The sequence below is a fragment of the Tetrahymena thermophila genome, assembly GCF_000189635.1.
Source record: "Tetrahymena thermophila SB210 genomic scaffold scf_8254034, whole genome shotgun sequence".
NCBI lineage: Eukaryota > Ciliophora > Oligohymenophorea > Hymenostomatida > Tetrahymenidae > Tetrahymena > Tetrahymena thermophila.
Genome location: NW_002476025.1, coordinates 42,701 through 65,043, shown reverse-complemented (window position 1 = coordinate 65,043; position 22,343 = coordinate 42,701). Strand labels below are relative to the sequence as shown.

Sequence of the window (22,343 nt, the reverse complement as noted above, 5' to 3'; positions counted from 1 at the left end):
AATAATTTGAGCTTATGAATTTAAAATATTAAAAGCTCTTATCTAATAAAAAAAACTTTGGAAATATTTATTTTAATTTTTAAGAAATAACTTGAGCTATATTTATTTTTATTTAAATTGAATTATTAAAATATAATTTTAATAATTATTATTTAATATTTTCAAACTAGAATTAAAAAACTTTCATAATAATTATACTAATATTAATTCAGGAATATTTTTTTTTTTGCCGAAATTTCAAGAATATGCTTTAATTACAAATTTATGAATGTTCATATAGCAAAAGAAGTATTACTCCTACTTTGAATATTTCTTTTTGTTATAAATGAATTTAAAGCTGTTATAATTGGATTAAATTTCATTTATAAAGATATCAAATTTACAAAATTTAATATCAAGGATTAGGGCAAAATTACAAATATAAAAGATAAATATCCATACAAATATAAATAGAATTATGAGCAAATTAAATTTCATTTTAAATCACAAAATTAGATAACTAAAATCAGTATTATTATCAAATTTTAAGATAAATTTTTGTTATAATCATTAAATTAATTAGCAGACAAAAACAGCCTAAATAAAAAATGAGTACTGAAATTAGAAAAATCGTTTCAACTGATATCCTTCCAGTCATTTACAAGTACTTGAATCAAATCGGACTTGAATCTGTTGCTAAAAAGCTTTAGAAAAAATCAGGCTTAGACTTAGAAAATTCTGTAAGCATAATCACTTGATTTTATAATGAACTAATTAACTCAATCACTATCATAATCCAAACTGTTTAAACAATATTTATTGATATTATTTTTATATATAATAGGACTCTCCTTTAGTTGAAAAAAAATTGTAGAAGATTATTAAGTTTTATGTTACCAACCACAAGCATATGATTTAAAAGTTTATTGCCAAAGAAGAAGAATCTGAAAATGAATCAGAATCTGATAGCGAAATTAAAGCCAAAAAAAATAAGAAGTAAGAAAAGCTAAATAAAAAGAGAAAGAACGAAAAGAAGGAAGTTTCAGATGATGAAGAAGAAGAAAAGAATGATAGTGGTAATGAAACCCCTGTTATTAAAAAAACCAAAAAGAACAAAAAGGAAGAGTCTGATGATGAAGAAGAAGATAAGCCTGTTGTTAAAAAATAAATTATTCCAGAATTATTGGAAGAAGAAGAGTTATAACCTGGTCAAAGAAAATATTTCTAAAAATGTGATGATAGAATGTTCAAATATTTGAAGCCAGAATAATAAGATTTCTCTCATGAAGTAAGAAAATCAATTTATTTATATATTATAAAAATGCCTATTTATTTATCAATTAGTTTTGATAATATTAATTAATAAAAATTATTTTAATTAGTCTAAATTAAGATTTGGAGTTGCAGGAGATGCTTTCGGTGATATTGGTAATGAAAAGCTTAAAGAAACCAAAGGAAAAGGATTTAGAAAGGCTAAGGATAAATTAAAAAATAAGAACTTTTGTGGAGGTGACGGTTAAATAAATGTTAATCAAATTAACTCTATTCCTATATTATGATAACATAGTTTAATATTAAAAAAATTTAAAATATTATTTTTTATCTCTATATTACAAATTTTATGTCACTTTCTTATCAAACATAATTTCAATTAATTCCTTTTCTACTTTAACTCTAAAATCAAAAAGTTGTTCATACTTATAAATAAATTACTATTAAGCAAAAATGGTTGCTTAGTCATTTAAAAAGTTATTACTTTACCAGCAATAATTTAATAAAAACCATAAAAGTGTATCTTTGTTATGAAAATTACATGAAAAATAATTTATTCATTTAAAATATTAAAAAGCATATCATTCAAATTTATTATTTCTAGTATATTAAAGATGAATAGTTGTTAAAATTTTTGTTTGAAAGATTCTAACTTTTATAAATTCATTTTTAATTAAAATACCTTATTTTACATATTGATCTATCTGCTTTAATTTTTTTATAAATCTAGGTTATACAATTTTATATATTTATATTATACATATCAAAACTAAATTTCAAATACTTTGAAATTCAAAATAGTAAAATTGAATAAATACATTAATTTAAAATAATAAATAACACTCAACCCAATTATTAAAAGTAATTTTATATTCAAATTTATTATAAAATGTAATTTATATTTAAAAAAAATATTTTATAAATTTTTTCCATATATTTTTTAAATGAAGTTAAAAAATTAATACTCTAAATTTTAATGCATTTTATCAGAGTTAAATAGATTTTAATGTAAAAATTCTTATTATAAATAAATAGATTTAAAGCCCTTTTCGATGTTGAAATTATAAAAAAATTTTTAATTTATTTTTATAAATAATTTAATCTAAGTTATTCCTTAAGTATTAAATCAGTCCTTTATAGATAATTTAAATTATAAATAAAGAAGACATATTATATTTTATATTTTACTAATCAGAGTATCATTTATTTAGATATTTAGAATATTCTTTTGAAAAAAATATTTAAAATTTATACTAATTTTAAATTAATTTTTACTAATTTCTACTTTTTCACAAAAATACATCAGCTGTTTTTCATAATTACTCCATATTTAATTTACACTAAGAAGATTTTATTTGTTACATTTTTATATTAATAAAATGCTGGAATAATTAATTTCTAAAAGAAACTCAGATAATATATTCAATTTGTATGAAAAAACAAATAGTGCTTACAATTACATTTTAAATAGCTAAATTTAAGCTTAATAATTTATTTAATTTAAATTTCTAATAAGAAATTATCAACATTAATCAAAAATCTAAAACTAAATAAAATCAAATAATTCATAATAATAATTAGAAAAATTAAGGGATTTAATGTCATAAATCGAATATCAAAAAAATCAACATAGAAAAAATATATTATTAGAATTAATTTTTATCAAGAATAAAAATATTTTTAAATTTATTTGTAATTTAGTTCAAAAATTAACAGAAAAAATATTCCATTTTTGTTTGAAATCAAATTTTTTAAAAGAAAAATCTAAATTAATAAAAGAAATTAGATAATACCCCAAAAGATATTTTAAATAAAGAATAAAATCAAACATATCATAAAAATTTAAATTGAATTCCTTCATAATCGTAATACTTCACACTAACTTAAGTTAAAAAAATAGAAATTTTATTTTTTACTGGATTTTTAAGAAAGATAATTTTATATTTATATATCTAAATAAGATATATTTATTGCCTCAAATATAAAAATTACTTTAAAATATTTGAAAAAAAAATGTGCTTCTTAAATTCTTACTTTTTTATAAATTAGTAAGGAGAATTTGTAGATTCACTAAAGGTTTGATTATGGATAGAAAGGGTATATTTAATTAAATTTACAATCTAATTTTTGAATGAAATTTATTATTTTAACAGAAATTGATTAATTTTATTTAAATGAATGAAAAGTCTGTTGAGCAAAAAAAATAGATTTATTTCATAGAAAAAATAAAATGAAACTGAATGATAATTAAATCTCATCTATTATATTGTTAGTTAAAGTTGATTCATTTATTTATTATTTGCTTACAGATTTTCAGATTTACTTGTGCTTTTGCTTGAATTTGAATATTATTTTTAAGCCCAACTAAATCTAAGAATAGTTGTAAACATGAAAAGAGTACACATTATAAATTCTAATAGTAATTCTAACTCACCTATCAAACAGTCTAAATATATTAACTTAACTTAGTTAAGACATACTAAATTGCATATTTAAATTCGATTTTGAAATTTAAATGATTTTTATGCACATTGTACTAATAATATCAAATATTATTAAATACCGTCATTTTCTTCAAAATGAGTAAGATAAATTTACGATATTCTTAAGTAATTAGATGCAAGTGCATGAATCGTGTCAAATATATGGGTGATGTCTTTATAAATTAAAATAAAATATTAAATTAAAAGACAAATAGCGTCAGAATATTTTTCACTCTTTTTAAATTGGTATGTATTTTATTATTGATTCTTACTGCATCTTAAAATTAATTTTAACCTCATTAACTTCTTTATTGATGCAAGGTTTATTAAAAAAATATAAATAGGAACTATTTATTGAAGGACTTTCAAATTTCTAGAAATTGGTTAGGAAAACGTCAAAAAATTTTTTAAATTTCGGTTGTTTTTCTATTTCATAAAAGTGGATTTATTTTAGAAAACATTGATTTGTAAGATTTTTCTGCTGAATTCTTTATTATTTTGCTAGTTCGTTGTACTATAATAATAGTTCAGAAATAGATAAAATACTTGAATTAAAATTGATTTATTACAAACTTATTAAAGCATAGATTTAGTTTAAGGAAAATATTTATTACAAACAAAATTTATCTATTTATAAAAATAGTTTATTTTAGCTTTGAGAGAATGAATTAATTTGAATTATTTTTCTAAAATAACCTCTTAATTTATTCAGTAAATATGAAAATTTGTTATTTTCTCTTATTTAGATTGGTATTAACAGTCTTATTAAAATTTAAAGCAAAATTTCTATTTTTTCGTTAAGCAGATAGATTAATCCAGTTAAAAAAATCTTCAAAGCATTATGTTAAAATGTAATATAATAGATAAATATCTACGTTGTAAATTTTTAAAAATATGAAAAATAAATGTCAATTCTTAAGAAAAGTGATAATTTCAATTTATGTGAATTGTAAAATTAATATAATCACATTTAATAATATTAGATGGTGGTAATCAGAGATGAAATATTTAGAAATAAAGGTAAACTATACCCTATCTAAACGTTTTTATATATGACCAGCAGATAAGTAATTGCATGGTCCAATTAAAAAAATAGGAGAAGTAAAGTGTATGTTCCCCTCCTAAAAAAGGTATGCAAATAATAAATAAAAAAGCTTGATTTTTTAATGAAAATTTGCAAATTTAATTAATATCCTAAGGGTCCTCCTATTGTTGCTTATGATGAACTCATAATTCTAAAAGAGTAATCAGAAAAAAAAGTATGCTATTCAGAAAATAATCAAAGTAGTCTGCTTTAATTAAGATATATCGCTTACTATTTCCTGCCTAATTGAAATCTGAATTAATGAAAAAAATAATAATTAATTAAAAATTCCTTTCAGACTAATTGAAATTAAAAAAAAGAAAAATAAGATTTATACTAATCACATTTTAATAATATATATTTTTATGGGAAGCACTTAATCTGCTTAAGATGCTGATGCTAATCCAAGAGAAATAAGAAGAAGAGCAAGTAGAACTGAGAGAAACAAATCTTTTTCGCATCAGGCCGATCGCAACAAAACACTAATAACTGATGTAAAATTTTCATTTGAGATTTTACTATTCTATCTTATCATGCTAAAGCTTTCTCTATAAATTATAGATAAATTTTGATTTTTAATTTTTGATCCAATATCTACTTGAAATCAAGATAAAAATTGAAAGGGAAAAAAAAAATTGTTAAAATTTCCTATTATCTCTATTATTTATCTTTACATATATATATGAAGTACAAGCACTTCAGAAAAATATCTCACTTTTTTTGACACTATGATTTATTTTGTCGATTAGAGGTTTTATGAAATGCATTAATGAAATACTTGCATTTTTTAAATAATACTAATTGCTTTTTAAGGTACCTTTCAATATTTAAAAAAGCTGTATTTTCAGTATTTTTATTTACCCAGTTAGTTGTTTGTTTATACAACTGTAAAAGGAATTGAGATTAGACATACTTTATTTATATTACTATTGAAATTTTGTAACAAAAAAGCGAATGAAAAATAAATTTAGAAAATTAAGTAATAAGTTCCTCAATCCACTGTTTTTGAAATCATATTTTAAATTCAAGTGTATAGTATTTTGAAAGTAAAAGTATGAATAAGAATTTATTTACTTTTGGTTATAGTACATTTTAAAATTATATAAAATTAAACTTTTTATTTTAAATTAACATCAGTCAATCTTAAAAGATATTCTAACCAGCATCAAAAAGCTTATTAATGACTAGCCAATAAGCTTAAATTACATTATTCAGGATATTGAGAGTAAGCTAAACGAAGAATCAATAAGATCAATTTTAGTCTCTCTTTTGATGAAGTAGGGTCTCAAACAATTTTAATGTAAAATATTTTGCAATTAATTTCATTCTTGCCATTAACCTAAATGTATAGTACACTAAAAATATTTTAATCAGAGTGTGCTATATTCTTTATTAATAGTTACATTTTTACTAACTAATTATAAATAATTCAAACAGCTGATCCTTCATTAGACACTAATAGTCAAAACGAGTCAATTGTTTAAGATGTAATATAATAAACTATGGTTGATTTATTCCTTATGCCTTTCTTTGCGAGCTTTGAAAGTAAATCTTCAAATATCAGAAGTTTGGACTCTCAAGAAGCTAAGCAACTTCTTTTAGATTAATTAAAAAATGATGTTTAAAATTTTAAAAACTTTTGCTACGAATTCTTCGCCATTATCATAAAAAAAATAAACCTAAAGATAAATAAAGAACTAATAAAATAAATAATTTAAGACACAATATTCAGACCAAGTTCTATAGATGACGACATAAAGGCATAACAAAGAGCTAAATAATTCATACATTAATATTATTAGAGCTACGAACTATATTATTCTTATTAGGAATAACAACTTGAGGTATTTTATTATTTTAACATTTAGTTCCCATTATATAATTCTTAGTACTAGATAGATAAAATTCTTTTAAAAAGCAATTCAAGCGTAAATTAATCAGTAATAATTGATGATTAATTAATTCAGTATTTAAATCTATATCCCACTAATCTAGCAATTTACCTAAAAATATCCTAAATATTAATTACAAATTCATGGAGTATTTTTTATTCATATGTAAGAAACTAAATAAAAGTTGACTCGCACTTAATATTTTTGAGTAAATAAATTTATTCTATAAATATTTAAATATAGCTTCATCTAATACAAATTTTTCTTCACCTACAAAAAAGAAAAGCTAACTTACAACAAAAAAACTTGATTAAATTAAATAAAACTTTTTTGAATAAATCAACAATAGTTTTTTTCTTTTAATTTTGATAGAAAACAAACAAAAATAAATGAGTTTTTTTAAATTTAAATCTTTACCAGTATATCAAATAAGATAAGTAATTGTTTTAAGCAAGTAATCAAAAGAATTTTAATTTTTTTCTATTGATTAATTTTTATTTTTTCTATTTTATTAAACCTCTTCATAAAAACTCTATAATAATAATAACAAATAATTACTCATATAAAATTTTTTGTTTATCTAACTTGAACATTCTTTTTGAAGTAATATCTTTCAACACAGTGTAAGATGATAAATAATACTGATTTATCGCTGATTTGCCAAATTATTTTATAATCATAAATTTAGATTATTTAGAGATTACATTTTTGAGAGAAATAAGAATCAAAATTTAAATTGATAAAATAACTTAATCTAATAATTATTTTTTTATTAAATTTTCTTTTTTCATTATAAATTAGAATTATATTCCAATTCTTGAGCTCGCTGAAACTTAAAAGTTAGAGAGTTTTAAATAAACTTTAGTCTAAAACAAATTATTCTCTGAGTGCTTAAAGAAAATGAAAAAAATATTTTAAAAACCTCAAAGTAGTAACTTCATGGCAATCACAGAATAAATATATTCAATCGCTTAAAAATTTAACAATTCAATCTATTAAATTGACAAAAATATTTTTGGCGATGGAGCAGATTCAAGACAAATTTTAAATATTAACTTTATCAGTATGTTTAATACTCCTGGCTTTTACACTAGCTGCATTTTTATATAAGATAATTACGAAAATTTAATTCAACCTCTTCACAGACATTTAATTACAACACTCTGCATTTCTTTTGAGCACATTCTTTATTATATTCGTGAATAAGCTGACAATAATTAAATGAACATGCAGACATAAGCTTCTTTAGGAGAAATAAATCAATGTTAATCTATTTACAATGCTAAATAATTTACTATATCTTGAATAAAAGTTAGAGCCCTTCCTTGAATTGAATCTGGTTGCTCTCAAAGCTAATAAAAAACTTTTAATTATCTCATACGTCTAGAATAAATTTACAATATATAGTTATTACATCTAATTATAGTCTATTCTATCAAACAAATAATACTCAAGTCATATTTAAATTAAATTTAAAAAAAGCATATAATCAAAAAATAATAACTCATTGATTAATAATTTATATTAATTAAACAGTTGATACTCTATCAACAAAGAATAAAATAACCTCACCTTTATTTATCCAACTGCTTTTAATTTACTAATCTCAACTTATATAATACAAATCATTTAATTGACACATGTAATATATCTAACAAACCACAAATCAACTAATAATAATAAAACTGCATTGCTTGCTCTTCATCTTGATCAATGAGGAAAATAATAGATAAATTAATTATTTATTTATTGAAAATATAAAATTTTATTCATGATTGATTCATCAAGTCATCAAAATAAACAAACTTTTAAAAAGAAAGCTAAGAACTCTAAATTTAAATAGTTGATTTAAAGCAAATTAATTTTTTAAATTGTAAATATAAAAAATCAAAAACAAAAATCTGATTAAAATTATATTATATAACCTTATATTATAATAAATTAATTAATTAAATACTTACTAATATAATAGAATTTATTAACTGAAGTATATGAACTATATTTTGTTTATCGTATTTTATATTACTTTATAATTTTAGACACAAAAATAAATATAAAAAACTGGTAAGTGGTTTTTAATGGTTTTGGAATTTAATATCAGAAACTACTTTTATTTTTTTAATTATATTTTATATTTTTTTTATTAAAAGCTTTCACTTTCTTTTTTACCATAAAAAAACATTAAAATTAAATATTTTGATTATTATTTTTTTTGTAAGAAATGATTGATCGATTCTGAACAAATTTTAATTTTTTAAACATCGCGCTTAGAGACTTTACAATGATGTAATAAATCATAACTATGACTAATGCTAATATTAAGATTTTACAAACTAAGTATGTTATTAATGTAATATAAATAGAGTAATTTCTAATAAATTAAATAAGAAATCGAGTTTGATATATATTTTGTGAAGTATTGAGATATTTAGAATACATTTAAATAAAGTTAATTTATTTGATACCTATATTAAATAGTTATTCCATAATTTATTTATTCGGATTTGTAGTATTTCTTATAACTTTGAAAAATTTAGAGTAGCTATGAATATACTTTTATGATAGTTTTAGCTTGAAAGTCTAAATGTAAATAAATAGAAAAAACATGTTAAAACACAAAAAATAAATTTTCTATGTGGCTTTAATAGTGAGATATAAATATTAAAGCAAATACAAAGCTTTAAAAAAAATGCTTTTTTTTAAGTAGGTGCGTTTTTGGATTCTTATTTTAGATAAAAATGGTTTTAAGACTTTATGAATTATCAAATAATACTTTCAAATGGCTAAAACATGAATAAAATTAGAAACAAGTGTATGGAAAATCACCTAATTTTCTGCATTATAATAATGTTTACTATTTATTGATTGCATGATTGCTCGTAAGAATAGTTTAAATTAAAATATAGATAATAAAAGGGAGAAGTCTTTAAATTAATTAATTAAAAATATATAATAAAAATAATTATTCCAATATATTTAAGTAAGAAAATACAAATAAATAAAGAAAGAAATAAATAAATAAAATAATCTGAAATGGCTGGCCCTACTCCTAGAATTATGAAAGTAATTTAAAGCATTTTTTAAATCCTACAATAAATATTGATTATTTTTATATATCTATTTAGGAAACTCAAAAGCTTCAAACAGAGCAAGGTGAACTGACATTAAATTTAAAATATATATACTTTTTCTTCAAAATATATAATTATGTGTTATTTAATGAGAAATAAAAGCTTAAATAACATATTAAATGCAAAATGCCACAATTATTTTGAAAATAAATAAAAAAATGCATCAAACGAATTAATATATCTCAATATCAATTCAATAACTTAAGTTATTTTATATAATAGTCCCTGGTATTGATGTAGTTCCAAATAAGGACAACTTCCGTCACTTCTACGTAAAGATTCAAGGTCCTGATAACACTCCTTATGCTGGTATATAAAATATTACTTTAAGATATATTTTACATCAAATGAAATTAAAAACTAAGAATATATTTTTTTTGGAATAGTTTATAGATGCAATTAAAAATTATTTTATTTCTTAATAATCAATTAGGTGGTATCTTCACTGCTGAATTATTATTACCCGAATAATATCCTATGAATCCTCCCAAAGTTATTTTCTGCACCAAGATTTATCATCCTAATATTGATAACCTTGGTAGAATTTGTTTAGATATTTTGAAAGATAAGTGGTCTCCTGCCCTCTAAATTCGTTCTGTCCTCCTCTCTATTTAGGCTCTCCTTTCATCCCCCAACCGTAAAAACTCATATATTACTTAAAAATATAAATACATAAGCAAATAAAAAAGAGATTATAATAGTTACTATGTGCATTTTTCATATATTATTTCATTATTAAATAGCCGATGATCCTTTAAATAACGAAGCTGCTGAATAATGGAAAAATGACGAACAAAATGCTTTGAAAAAAGGTAAAAAATTAGCTAATAGTTTAAAAAATTGAATAGCTTAGAGATTATTAATATTATTTAGAAGAGGAAGATATGCAATAATATATATTAAAAAGCAATTAAAAATAAAAAAGAAAACAAAAAAAATAAGATCCTTTATATTATTTAGAAAGGGGTTATTCTACAAAATTTGCAATTTAAAAACTGCGAAAAAAATTAATAGGAATTTATTTTATTTTGCTTTGAATTTTTTTACAAAAATTTTATCAATCTTACTTACCAAACTAAAACCAGATTAAAGCATGTAAATAAGAATACACAAATTAAAATTCTGACTAATCACAATTTTCATAACCTCTCACTCACTCTCTAAATAATTTAAAATATTTAATATACTTTAATAACATTTTTTTCTTTTAAAAAAGCCAAGGAATACACTTAAAAGTATGCTACAGGAAAGTGAAAGAAATTTATTGAAAGACTTATCTAAAGACATACATACATAAAAGAAATCCATATGACTAATATTTTCAAAAACATTTAATGCATTATATAAAAACATAATATAAGAATATAGCGATCTATTTACTTAATAATAAATATTTTCTTTGTAGCAATCAATCAATATCTTATGTATAAATTTTTTTAAATGACTTTATTTTCAGATATGTCTAGATTCCATAAATTTTTTTACATAATTTATTAATTTCTTATTATTTACTTGTTGATTGAAATCAATATTTTCTTAAATGTCACTAAATTTACATATTTTAGAAGTACTTTCCATACATAAATAAATAAATAATGCCAAAACAAAAATAATTAAAAAAATAACGTTTATAAATTTTTGATGATCAGAAAATTTTTTAGCTATCTACTTCATCATTTTTAAAAAAAATTTTACATTTTTAATATCTTATCAATTTTTCAAATAATTTTTGAAAATGAAGACCAAATTTTTTACTTTTGATTGTTTCAATACTCATCTATCTTGATTATTTAGATTTATACTAAAATAAAATTACTAAATTTTAGTAGAACTATTTACTTTGATACAGAAATTATCTATTTTTACTAAATCTTTTAATTTTATTTATAATTTATTTATATTTCTGTTAGAAATTAAATTAATATTTGAGAAAACCAAAATTTTTTTGATAAAAAGTATTTAAAAAAATACTAGTTATTTAATAAAATATTTATATGCCTTATTCTAAAATATATAGAATTAAACTCATTTTATAAAATAATTGATAGAAAATTATAGTTAAATAATACTGAATAGATTTATATCAAAGTTAAGCTAATATAGATTACGTTCAATCGCTTAAAAGACATTATTTATCAATTAAATTCTAGAGGATTAGGATAAAAAAAATATTTTCTTCAAGTTTTAAAATATTATGTAAGAAGATTCTATAAATTGTATTTGTTACTTGAGATTGTAAAATATAATAATGAGATAAATTCTGAAGAAATATTAATCATTTTAAAGAATACAAATAAATATTATTTTTTAAAATTATAAAGATATTGACATTAAATTTAACTTAATATTTAATTTTTTGTTTATTTATATTTCTACCTCATTCACTTTTTTAAACTTACTTTGTAGAATTATTTGATTTAAAACCATAATATATTCCTAATATTAATTGTATATAATGCAATAATGAATTATACCCATTAGGGTAAATCAAGAAAGGATCATTGGCTTTATGTCCTATCATAGTCCATAAAGTACTTGATATACCACTAATAATCTATTACTTAGTATTAATATAGCTTGAATTATTATTTTTAATTGCCTGAATCTTTAAATAAATAAAAAAATATTTAAATAACTTTGAAATATTATGTATGATAAGTTACTATTGGCTCAAATTGAAATGAATCTGATATAAATTAAACAATAGTACAGGAAATTCCTAAATATTGTTATTCAAGCATATTCAAGATTACATATTCGATGGCAAAAACAGCAACTAGAGTTATTATTTTCTTATACTATTTAGTGAAATAAATTGAAAGTAAAGCAAAAGCTGCAAAAAGGAGTGAATATTTCAAGCTAACTGTACTAAGAACTTCATTTTGAGTTTTTAATCCATATATTACCCATGAAAAATTCATAGCAGTTGTCATTATATAGTAGTTAGGAGGTATAGCATTATAGTTTTTTGACTTTATACATTCATAAAATGCTGGAACTGGGTTGAAGCAATTTATTGTAGCATAAATCTAATAATTTATTATAGATATTAACAAATAAATAATCATAATCAAAAGAAATTTACATCTGCTATTTGCTCAACATTTTGATAAATGAACATTTCTTGTAAAAAATTCAAATTTTGCTAGCTTTTATTGTATTTTCAAATATTATTAACTAATTATTTCAATTTTAGATAATTTTAATTGATTCTTATTAATTATATTATTAATAGTGCATAATTAATTTCATAGGTTAACTTTAAAATTAAAAAAGTGTAAAGCAAGTTTTTAATTTTCCAAACATTTATTAATATTATTAAAACTATTAAGATCAGTATATTTGATGCTAATTAATAAAAGATAAATTAATAAATAGTTCTATAAAAGTTTAATTATTCAAAGATAAATAATATTTCAGATCAATTTTGTGATGAAATTTTACTAGTTTAGCATTTAATATTGCGAATTTTATCAAAACGCAAGCTACATCATAATATTTAATATGTGATAGATAGAGCTTGACTATAACTAAACCTTACTTTCTTAAAGTATTTATATTCTTAACTAGTCCATATACATATAAAAATTTACTTTCATCTGTTTCATTTGTTGAACTTGTAAATTTTTATTAATTTTACACTTATTGTTGAATAAAATTAAAAAATCTTTTGCAAAAAAGTAGCAATAATTAAAATTAATTTTTTTATTCATTTAGATTATTTAGCTTGTTTGAATCAAGTTTAGCAAGTAATAAAATAATAAATATTTTTAATTATTTTAGCATCTAAAATTAATGCTTTATAATTAAGTGAATAAATATTGAAATTTTTGAATAATAAGTAGATTTTTTTTTTTTAAAGCAAAATTTCTTCCTTTTTAATATAAATACCTCTAATTATTAATTTCTTATTTATTGTAGCAAGTAAAATTTTATTAAATTTTTACTAATTACTTACTAAAATTCTTAAACAGATAAAGTTTAATGACTAAATGCAAAAAATAAATATAAAATCAGAATTTAAAATTAAAATTGTATTGACAAAAAATTTTGAAATCCAAATTTTAAAGAAAGTTTTGTTAAAAATGAATTATTTGAAATAAAAATAAATAAATATTTTTAGCTATTTTAACATAAAAATGTATCTTAATAAATACAAAAGAAAAGAACTTTTGAATTTATGAAAATAAATGTTCAAAGTTTTGAATATAATAATATGATAGATACTTTAAGTCTATATATAAGGTAATGGAGTTATTTTTTTGTGTGGTAATTAAATAGGATTATTATATTAATTTTTTTTTTTGTAAATTATTTGAATTAGTACTACTTTATTTAAATTTGTTGTATTATTATCTTGATAGAAGGTTGAAAAGCTTAAATATTTAATTTTAAAAGCTGATTATTGATTGAACTATCAGACATAGCATATTCACTTCAAAAATTTAAAATGAATAACTTTTTATATTTAATTTTTATTATTTTAAAGAATGAATGAGTATATTTATTTTTTCATTGTTATATCATTTTTGGCTATGATAACTTTATAACTTGAATATTTATTAAACAAATTCTAAAAGAAAAATCAGGTGTTATTAAGAACGGCTCACTAACCTCTTATTTTTGAGACATTCTTAACCAAATACCATTTAGACTATCCTAATCATACATAATAAATTTTTTTTAAGAGTAAACTATCTTGGCATGAATGCCGCTAATTGATTATTCTTTGATTGGGATATCACATTTTTCTTTATCTCTTCCGAATTTTATTTCCTATTATTCTCCCAAAGTTCGATTATAATTGCTCTTTTTTTAAATTGTCTTTGTTTCAATTTATATTTCGCCTTTTTCTTCCTATTTATTTTTATAAAATTTATTTAAACTTTTACATTTTTTGTTTAATTTATTGTATAAAAAATTTTTTTATTGGTTGATTGGTGGTGGTTTTATTATATAATTGATTAAATAAGGACATAATGTAAAATAATAATAATTATATACATCTAATTCAAGTATTTTTATTTCTGAGCTTACTGAAAGTTGTATAAGCATATTTTTTTTAAGACTTATTTCTTTCATTTTAATAAAAGTTCCTTGCTTAGAACCTTTGTCTCGAAGATAAAATTACAAATTATCAAAGAAAATCTCAGCATGATAGGAAGATATCATATTTTCTTTAGGGAAATTCACAATATTGTTTTCATGGCGACCAAAAGTTGCACCATCAGTTGTTACACTATGATCAATATGAATAGAACCATCTGGAGATTTAATACGTATTCTCATACAATAAGATTTTTTAAGAGGAGTAAAATCAAATGGATTAAATATTAGAGAAGGTGTTTTTTTTGCTAATTAATTCATCAAAATCTAATATTCTTATGATTTGTTACTCTTTGGACGCTTGAAAAATTGTTATGTCTATCTATCTTCAAGGTAAAAACTTTGGTTATGGCTGAAACTTTGCTTGTTGCTAGCTAATTCGGTGCTAGCTGTTGACTTAGTTTAAGCTGGTGATGGAACATCTTCTATTTAGAAATTATCTTATTTATTTTAATTTTAAGCTTTTTGACAATATAAATTTTGGTTGTTAAAAATAACTGACTTATTGAAATCTATTTCTCCATTAACATTTCTCACTATAGATTAACGGAAGTTTCTATCTTAGACAAAAGATTATTTTGACTAATTACTTTTTTGTGGTTAAGGATTTATTATAGTAGATTCTTAGAGCTAAACACTTTCCCTTTCATTTCCTCCTTACGTGTTCATTAGATACTAAGATTCAAAAAATTATTGTGTAGGTTTATTAGTTTATTTAGGATTTATTAGTGTAGATTCCTGAAATTATTCAGTTTTATTTTATTAAATAGGATTTATTAGTGTAGATTCTTAAAATTAATTAGATGGTTATTGATTTTTGCTATCATTTTTATTAAAATTAATTGGATTTATTAATGTTGATTCTTAAAATTCACTTACACCTCTTACTTATCTAAGCATTTAAGTGTTATTATAATTCTAATTATTGTTTGAATTGTTGTTACCTGAAAGTGGAGTAATAAGCGTAGATTCTTAAAATTAATTAATATACTAAGATTAACCATTGAAATTATTATTACACAAAGTTGATTCTGCGAACTGATCTTCGATTTTATTTGTTTTATTTTAAGCATTATTTTTTTGTTAATTTTATTATTAAAGTTTTTGTATTTAGTTTTTTTGAAAATTATTTTGTATAGGAAAAGTCACCGAGTCTTAAAATTAATTGTTATTAATATTGTTCATGTTGTTTTAAGGTAAAATTATAGATTCTTATAATTGCTCTTCCTGATTTTAAGTTTTACCCTTTCCAAAATGAGTCTATGTTGGTTCAATAAGAACAGAATCACAAAATTCACTAATTTAATTATTTGCTCCCGATTGTATAGGAGTGGATACCATAGAACCCTAAGAGCATAATTAAGCAGCTGTAATAGATTATGTTTTTTAATATGATAAAGAAGGATTGCTTTTAGGAAAATTAGAATCATTCATTTGCTAATCAGAAGTCAGCATTACGGAATCAGCAAAAACATTTTATAAATTTTTTGGTGTTACACAATTATCGGTTTTAGAAAAAATTTTATCTTCTTTATTATTTTGAGGCTAACTATTATAATTGTTAGAGCAGCTACTATTAGTTAAAATAACTGATTCTTAAAATTACTCCTAGTTTTACAATTATTTGCTATTTTGAATATAAGTAGAAGTTCCTAATACATCTACTATATTTTTTTGCATTTTACCCTAATTAGTCTAAGTACCTGCAAAAACACCTGATTCTATAAATTTTTTATCTTTATTTGCCACATTCGGAATTGAAGACATCTTCGTAGAATTCATCATACTATCTGCCAAAGATTATGATTCAGCTGATTTATCTTTTTCTTCTATTGTCTGAAGCATAGAATTTTTCGCTATATTAATTTTTATAATTTTATAAATATAAAAAATATTCTAAAATACTTTAGTTAGATGGTGGATTAAAGTATTGAATAGATTCACTTTAACATCTATTTATATCTAAACCTACATTAAAGGTGTTTTACATTTAATTATCTGTTTCTATTAGAATCGTGCTTTCGGCAAACTAAGAATCTTAATTTGTTTGAATTTCTTGAATTTTAGCTTCTATTAAAATAAAATAAAACCATCAGAATATTGTTTTAATTAATTAATTAAGCTATTATTAAATTATTTTTATAAAATATTAGAAAATAATTTGAATAAAAAATTGGATGCTACTTAAAAAAAGCTATATGAATATTATTTTAATAAAACTGTTATTATATTATCATAATAAAGTAATTTGAACATTCTTTTAATTGAACATATTGAGTATTATTTTAGCTTAAAGAGCTTTTCATAGTTTTAAAATACAAAAATATTATATCTTAACTCAAAGCTAATTAGCTATTTTTTTAACTTAAATAAATAAGATTTTTAAATAAAAATTTTAATCAAAGTTTAATTTGAAATATTTGTAAAATTTGTTTACATAAGCTGTTTAAAGTGATTGATTCTCTACTGGTTTTTTCTTTTTTATTGAAATTAATACTTATTCTTTTTTTTTACTAGCTACTATTTTAAATAATGCTCTCTGGGTAAAATACACTTTCACCAAATTCGGGATTGCCAGGAATATTTTATGCAGAAGCTGGATCCTAATCTATAGACTCTTTTATCTCTACATGACTTAAATTACTATTTTTTTCTTCTACTTATTATTATTGTTAAGGTTTTTAATTGCTTTGATGGTTTGCTGTTGTGGCTAACGTAAATTCTTCACTTCCTTTTCTATTTCCTTTATTAGCCTCTTAGTTAGATATCATAAAAGAAGGTTATTCTTATTTTTACTTTAAATTAGGAGTTAAATTTGATGAATTATGCTACCAATTTTCTTTTTTACTACTCATATCATTCAAATATTGCTTATCTAAATTTTATGAAGCTTTTTTTAAAAAAAATATATAAATAACTGCTAAAACACTTTTTAAAATTACCTGACTGATCATTTGAATCTAGAGTGTCAATACTCAGTTTTTTTGGAGGAATATTTAATATTAAGGAAGAATTCAGGTTGTTATTGTTATTATTCATGAGATTTTAAATCTAATTAATTAAAATTAAAATTCATTTTAAATTTTTAAAAAAATAATAATAAATTTATTCTAATTTATTATTGAAATAAATGTTTTCTTGATCTCGTTACTAAAAATTAGTTTAAATAAAGTTAGGAATTAGCTTAGCAATATATTTAAAGTTAATTTAATGAGATATTATTACTTGCTAATAGAGAATATTATCTTTACTCTTATCCTGTAGTCCTCCAGATGATGACAAGGAGGAAATATTTAAAGGATCTACTTTATAGGAACTGCTAAAAAACTAATACTGCTCAGTGTATTTAATAGCATTGAAAATATCAGAGAGCCAAAATATTTTCTCAGTATCTTCATGCTTGCATTCAAAAGCTAGCTCTATTTAGCGTACTGAGTATAAAGGAAGTACTAACTAAATTATAAAACCATCTAAACCCCATTATTCAACAATAGGGAATAATGTATTAAATGAAATTAATTGCAAAAGAGAATGAACCATACGAGTATTCCACATCAGAAAACATTTTTCTGATGATAACTTTTCAATTAATTCAATCATTTTTTTCTTTTGGCGTTCAGTTGTCTTAATGCATCTCGAAAATAAGCGAGTCTTACTTGGTTAAAATTTTTTATTTCCCTTACTTTCCTCTATCATCTCCATTAATTTTAAAGATAACTGTTCTGGCTATGCAAAATTTTCAGTGATTTTCTTAAAGATATCATTTGTTTCCTAAAAAGATTGCTAACTTAATTGCTAAGAACTATTATTGCTGGTAGAATTGTAGGTACTGCTTTATACACTTTACTTGAAATTCTAGCTATTAGATTAATTTATTTCATTATTTGGATTACGAGTATATTGAGCTAATACAAATTAATCATTTTATCCTTAGTTTGGCTACTGAGGCTAGTTTGATAATGAATTTGAGCTCAAATTTAAATTGCCACTATTATTTAGATTACTGCTTGCATCTTCTGGGAATTCAAACACACCTTTATTGCCTTAAATTTTATTTGCAGTGCTTGACTATGCACTTGATTGATTTGAGAGCTAACCATTTTTTTATGAAGTCTAAGGTGAAAGAGTAATCGAATTTGAATATTTAATTGAAATAATTTAATTTTATTATTAAGGGGAATATTTACTATGATCAAATAAATGTTTATGAGCATTAACGCTTTATAAAAACTTATCATAATTTTCTTTTAGTATATGCGTCCATATTAAAAATTTTTGATAATGTAAAAGACTAGGCACTTAAGTTTTATCCTTAAATTTTTCATAATTATATGCTGAGTAAGATTTTATCATTTTTTTACCATCAACTTATTTCTTTGCGAAATGAGCTTCATAAATGGACATATTTGCAAACTAAATAAACTTTATAGTTTCCTGGCATGTCCAATCCAGAGGGCTCTTTGGGAGGATTTTCCTCAGCCTAACAAATAACTGAGTTTAATCAAATGTATCCATAACAAAGTCTGATTTCTGCCTATAAAATTTTAGTCAGTCTACCTATATTATTATGCTTTATAATTGAGTATGATTTATTTTTAATACTAATACTAAGAAAATAAATAATGTGTTTAATTTATTTCTGTATGAAATTCTTTTTGAATAATAAAAAATATAAAAAAAGCTAAAGACTTAAATTCTTTCTTTTAATTGGCAAAATCCCAGAGCTATGAATACATTATATTATATTAATTATATTAAATTAATAGACTATTAAAAACTTTTTCCTTTTTGATTTTGATAAAATAAAAAACAGAGTGTTGAACTCATTTCTAATTTCCATGAAAAATAATTAAGCACAATTATTAAAATCATTTCTGTGTCTTTAAAAATACTTTGAAGATATTTTTTTTAGAATCTAAAACAGACAAATTAATTAAGTTAAGATTTATTAGTAAAAATTTTGAGGTGAGAAATGACAGAATGACTGACTGATAGATGGATTTGACTGATATCTATCTTATTTTTAAAAATTTTATAATTATTTATTTCATATAAATAAAGTAATTATAATTAGATTAAATAGAAATAAAAAATTTTATTAAAGCATAAAAATTAAGCTATGAAATTTCTAAGAGTTTAAAAAATTGTCACTAATTGAAATACTTATAAAATTAAAAAAAAAAAAATTAATTACTGAAGTGTTATTATAATAATCAATCAATCAATATTATTTATTACTTAAAAAATTTCAGAAAATATATAAAAAGGATTAATTTTTAAATTTAGATGTCATAAGAATAAATTGGCATAAGCAAAAGAAATTCGAATCCACATGCTCATAGTCCGTCTCATCATAAATTTAATAGCGACTCTCCTTTTATTGCACATAAATTTGATAAACATGACTAACATGATTCATAGTAATTTTTGCATAATTTTTCGACAACTATCCATAATAGGGAGAAGTCTTAAGAAAAATTATAAGATTTTGTTGAAAAAGAAGAACATAATAGCATACTTCATATGCACTCTCTGACTAATACGAATATGAAAAAAAGTAGCTTTAGAAGATTGAGTAATGCCAATATGAACCGTTTAAGCGAATTTCATAGCTAATTAATATAGAATATACATAATAAACATAGGTAGAGATAATCTATTTTGTAGGCTTCAGCTCTGAATTTTAATTTTGATGATATGATTGATAAAGTATAAGAAATTGATGATGGAAAGCTTGTAGTAAAAATAGGCGATTAAGTGAATAGATATACAATAGGTCCTAATATGATAGCTTTCTTTGATTAGGAGACGAAATAAAATATATCTAATATTTAAAAGCCACTTTATTAACGTATTCCTGTCTTTCTCTCTTGGTTTTTAGTATTTTATGCAGCTATAAATGGTGCTTGTATTCCTCCATGGATTGTGTCTGTACCTGAAGAAAAGTATTTGCGTATTTCTTGGAGATTCTTTTTGCAAACATTCATGATGATCCCTTTCCTCTTATATGAAAGAAGAAATATCCCTGAAGATAAAAAGTACTAGTATGAATTTAGTTATATTTTTAAATTAGAAAATATTAAGAAAGTTTTTATGGTTGCATTTACAAATTCTATTTGGTTTACTATGGTTTTATTTGCTTTTGAATGGAACTTTATATCTCATGCTTTAGTACTTTCTGGGCTTAGTTAATTATTTTTCAGCATTCATAGACGTTTAAATAAAGAAGAAAATCATGATTACGAGTATGGTGGTTAAGCAATGGTTATATTTGGAGTTTTTTGTATCCTTGCAGATACTCTTACTTATAATTCTAAAGAAGCTCCACCCTCAACTAAAAACTATAGCAACACATATGTTTATTTTCGTGAGCCATGGTAAAGATTGATAATAGGCAACTTAACATCTATTTTAGTTAGTTTTTTAATGTTTAAAATGTCAAAGCACTAGGCAGAGTCTAGGTAAATATATCCTCAGTTTTTATCTATGACTCTCGTTTTTCTGTTTACCTCTATAAATATGACTATGAGTAGTTATTTTTTTGCAGGAAATTATTTGTTTAATGATGAATTTTGGGGATGGCTTGGTATTTTTAACAGTGAAGAATTCAGTGGTTTCTTAATTATGACTATAATTCTTGGTATGGGCAATTTTATAACAAATGTGTTAATTAATAAACTATTTGAGCCAATTGTACCTGCAACAATTTCTCTATTTGAACCAATATTTAGCACAATAGTTTTATAGATAGCAGGTGTTTAGATTATGCCAAGTAATATTTTAAAAATTTTTTGAACTTATTTAAATTTATTTCTTAAATAATAAAATAGGAGGTTTAGCGTGTTTAGGCTACGTCTTTATTGTTCCTGGGCTCTTTGTAATTGTATTAGGTTAACATTTATTAAGTGTTAGGAGAAAATAAGATGAAGAAATAAAAATATAAGAACAATTATAAGAAGAAATAAATAGACTAGAGGCTTTACAGATGCACGAAATTATATAGAGTAGTGACTCTGATGATGAAAATGATAGCGAAAATAATGATAGCGTTAAATCAATAGGCTCTAAAAAACCAATTAATTGATTTTTAAAAATATAATTGTTAGGAAAATTAAAAAAAAACAACATAATCTAGTTCACCTTATTTAATTTTTCTGTAAATAAATAATTTTTCCTTTTTAAATAGCTAAAAACTTAATTGATATAAATAAAATCATACTTATAAGCATAAGCACAATAAAATAACATTTTAATTAAATAATTTAACAGAAATTACATATCTATTGAAAATAGTAATTATAATAACAATTATAATCGTAATCTTCTAAATTTTATATTATATTTTTAAATTTAACTTCCATATTTCCTTGAATTAACTTTATATTCTAATATTAAA

The 22,343-nt window shown here is 21.5% G+C and overlaps 6 protein-coding genes across 6 annotated transcripts; 4 read left to right on the top strand and 2 right to left on the bottom strand. All coding sequences in view use genetic code 6, as the record gives it.

Annotated features, from left to right (window-relative positions):
- Positions 1-587: 587 nt before the first annotated feature.
- TTHERM_01123970 (SRP40, carboxy-terminal domain protein) lies at positions 588-1,538 on the top strand (the record flags this gene model as incomplete). The annotated part of the gene is made up of 3 exons (XM_001030177.1): positions 588-719; positions 824-1,267; positions 1,362-1,538. The coding sequence occupies 3 exons, from the start codon at positions 588-590 to the stop codon at positions 1,536-1,538; spliced, it is 753 nt and encodes a 250-aa protein (XP_001030177.1).
- A 3,645-nt stretch (positions 1,539-5,183) lies between these two features.
- TTHERM_01123960 (hypothetical protein) lies at positions 5,184-8,015 on the top strand (the record flags this gene model as incomplete). The annotated part of the gene is made up of 4 exons (XM_001030176.2): positions 5,184-5,312; positions 5,956-6,118; positions 6,256-6,662; positions 7,512-8,015. 4 exons carry the CDS (start codon positions 5,184-5,186, stop codon positions 8,013-8,015), a joined length of 1,203 nt encoding a protein of 400 aa, XP_001030176.2.
- Positions 8,016-9,743: 1,728 nt separating this feature from the next.
- On the top strand, positions 9,744-11,095 carry TTHERM_01123950 (ubiquitin-conjugating enzyme; the record flags this gene model as incomplete). The annotated part of the gene is made up of 6 exons (XM_001030175.3): positions 9,744-9,773; positions 9,836-9,863; positions 10,064-10,150; positions 10,275-10,478; positions 10,585-10,653; positions 11,058-11,095. 6 exons carry the CDS (start codon positions 9,744-9,746, stop codon positions 11,093-11,095), a joined length of 456 nt encoding a protein of 151 aa, XP_001030175.2.
- A 1,244-nt stretch (positions 11,096-12,339) lies between these two features.
- TTHERM_001123949 (sugar efflux transporter for intercellular exchange protein) lies at positions 12,340-12,962 on the bottom strand (the record flags this gene model as incomplete). The annotated part of the gene is made up of 2 exons (XM_012800641.1): positions 12,340-12,870; positions 12,927-12,962. 2 exons carry the CDS (start codon positions 12,960-12,962, stop codon positions 12,340-12,342), a joined length of 567 nt encoding a protein of 188 aa, XP_012656095.1.
- Positions 12,963-14,353: 1,391 nt separating this feature from the next.
- Positions 14,354-19,462, bottom strand: TTHERM_01123940 (FHA domain protein; the record flags this gene model as incomplete). The annotated part of the gene is made up of 6 exons (XM_001030174.2): positions 14,354-14,698; positions 14,846-16,803; positions 16,853-17,017; positions 17,385-17,837; positions 17,890-17,998; positions 18,173-19,462. The coding sequence occupies 6 exons, from the start codon at positions 19,460-19,462 to the stop codon at positions 14,354-14,356; spliced, it is 4,320 nt and encodes a 1,439-aa protein (XP_001030174.2).
- A 771-nt stretch (positions 19,463-20,233) lies between these two features.
- TTHERM_01123930 (drug/metabolite transporter (DMT) superfamily protein) lies at positions 20,234-22,031 on the top strand (the record flags this gene model as incomplete). Its single annotated transcript, XM_001030173.1, has 2 exons — positions 20,234-21,719; positions 21,778-22,031. 2 exons carry the CDS (start codon positions 20,234-20,236, stop codon positions 22,029-22,031), a joined length of 1,740 nt encoding a protein of 579 aa, XP_001030173.1.
- Between the last annotated feature and the right edge of the window lie 312 nt (positions 22,032-22,343).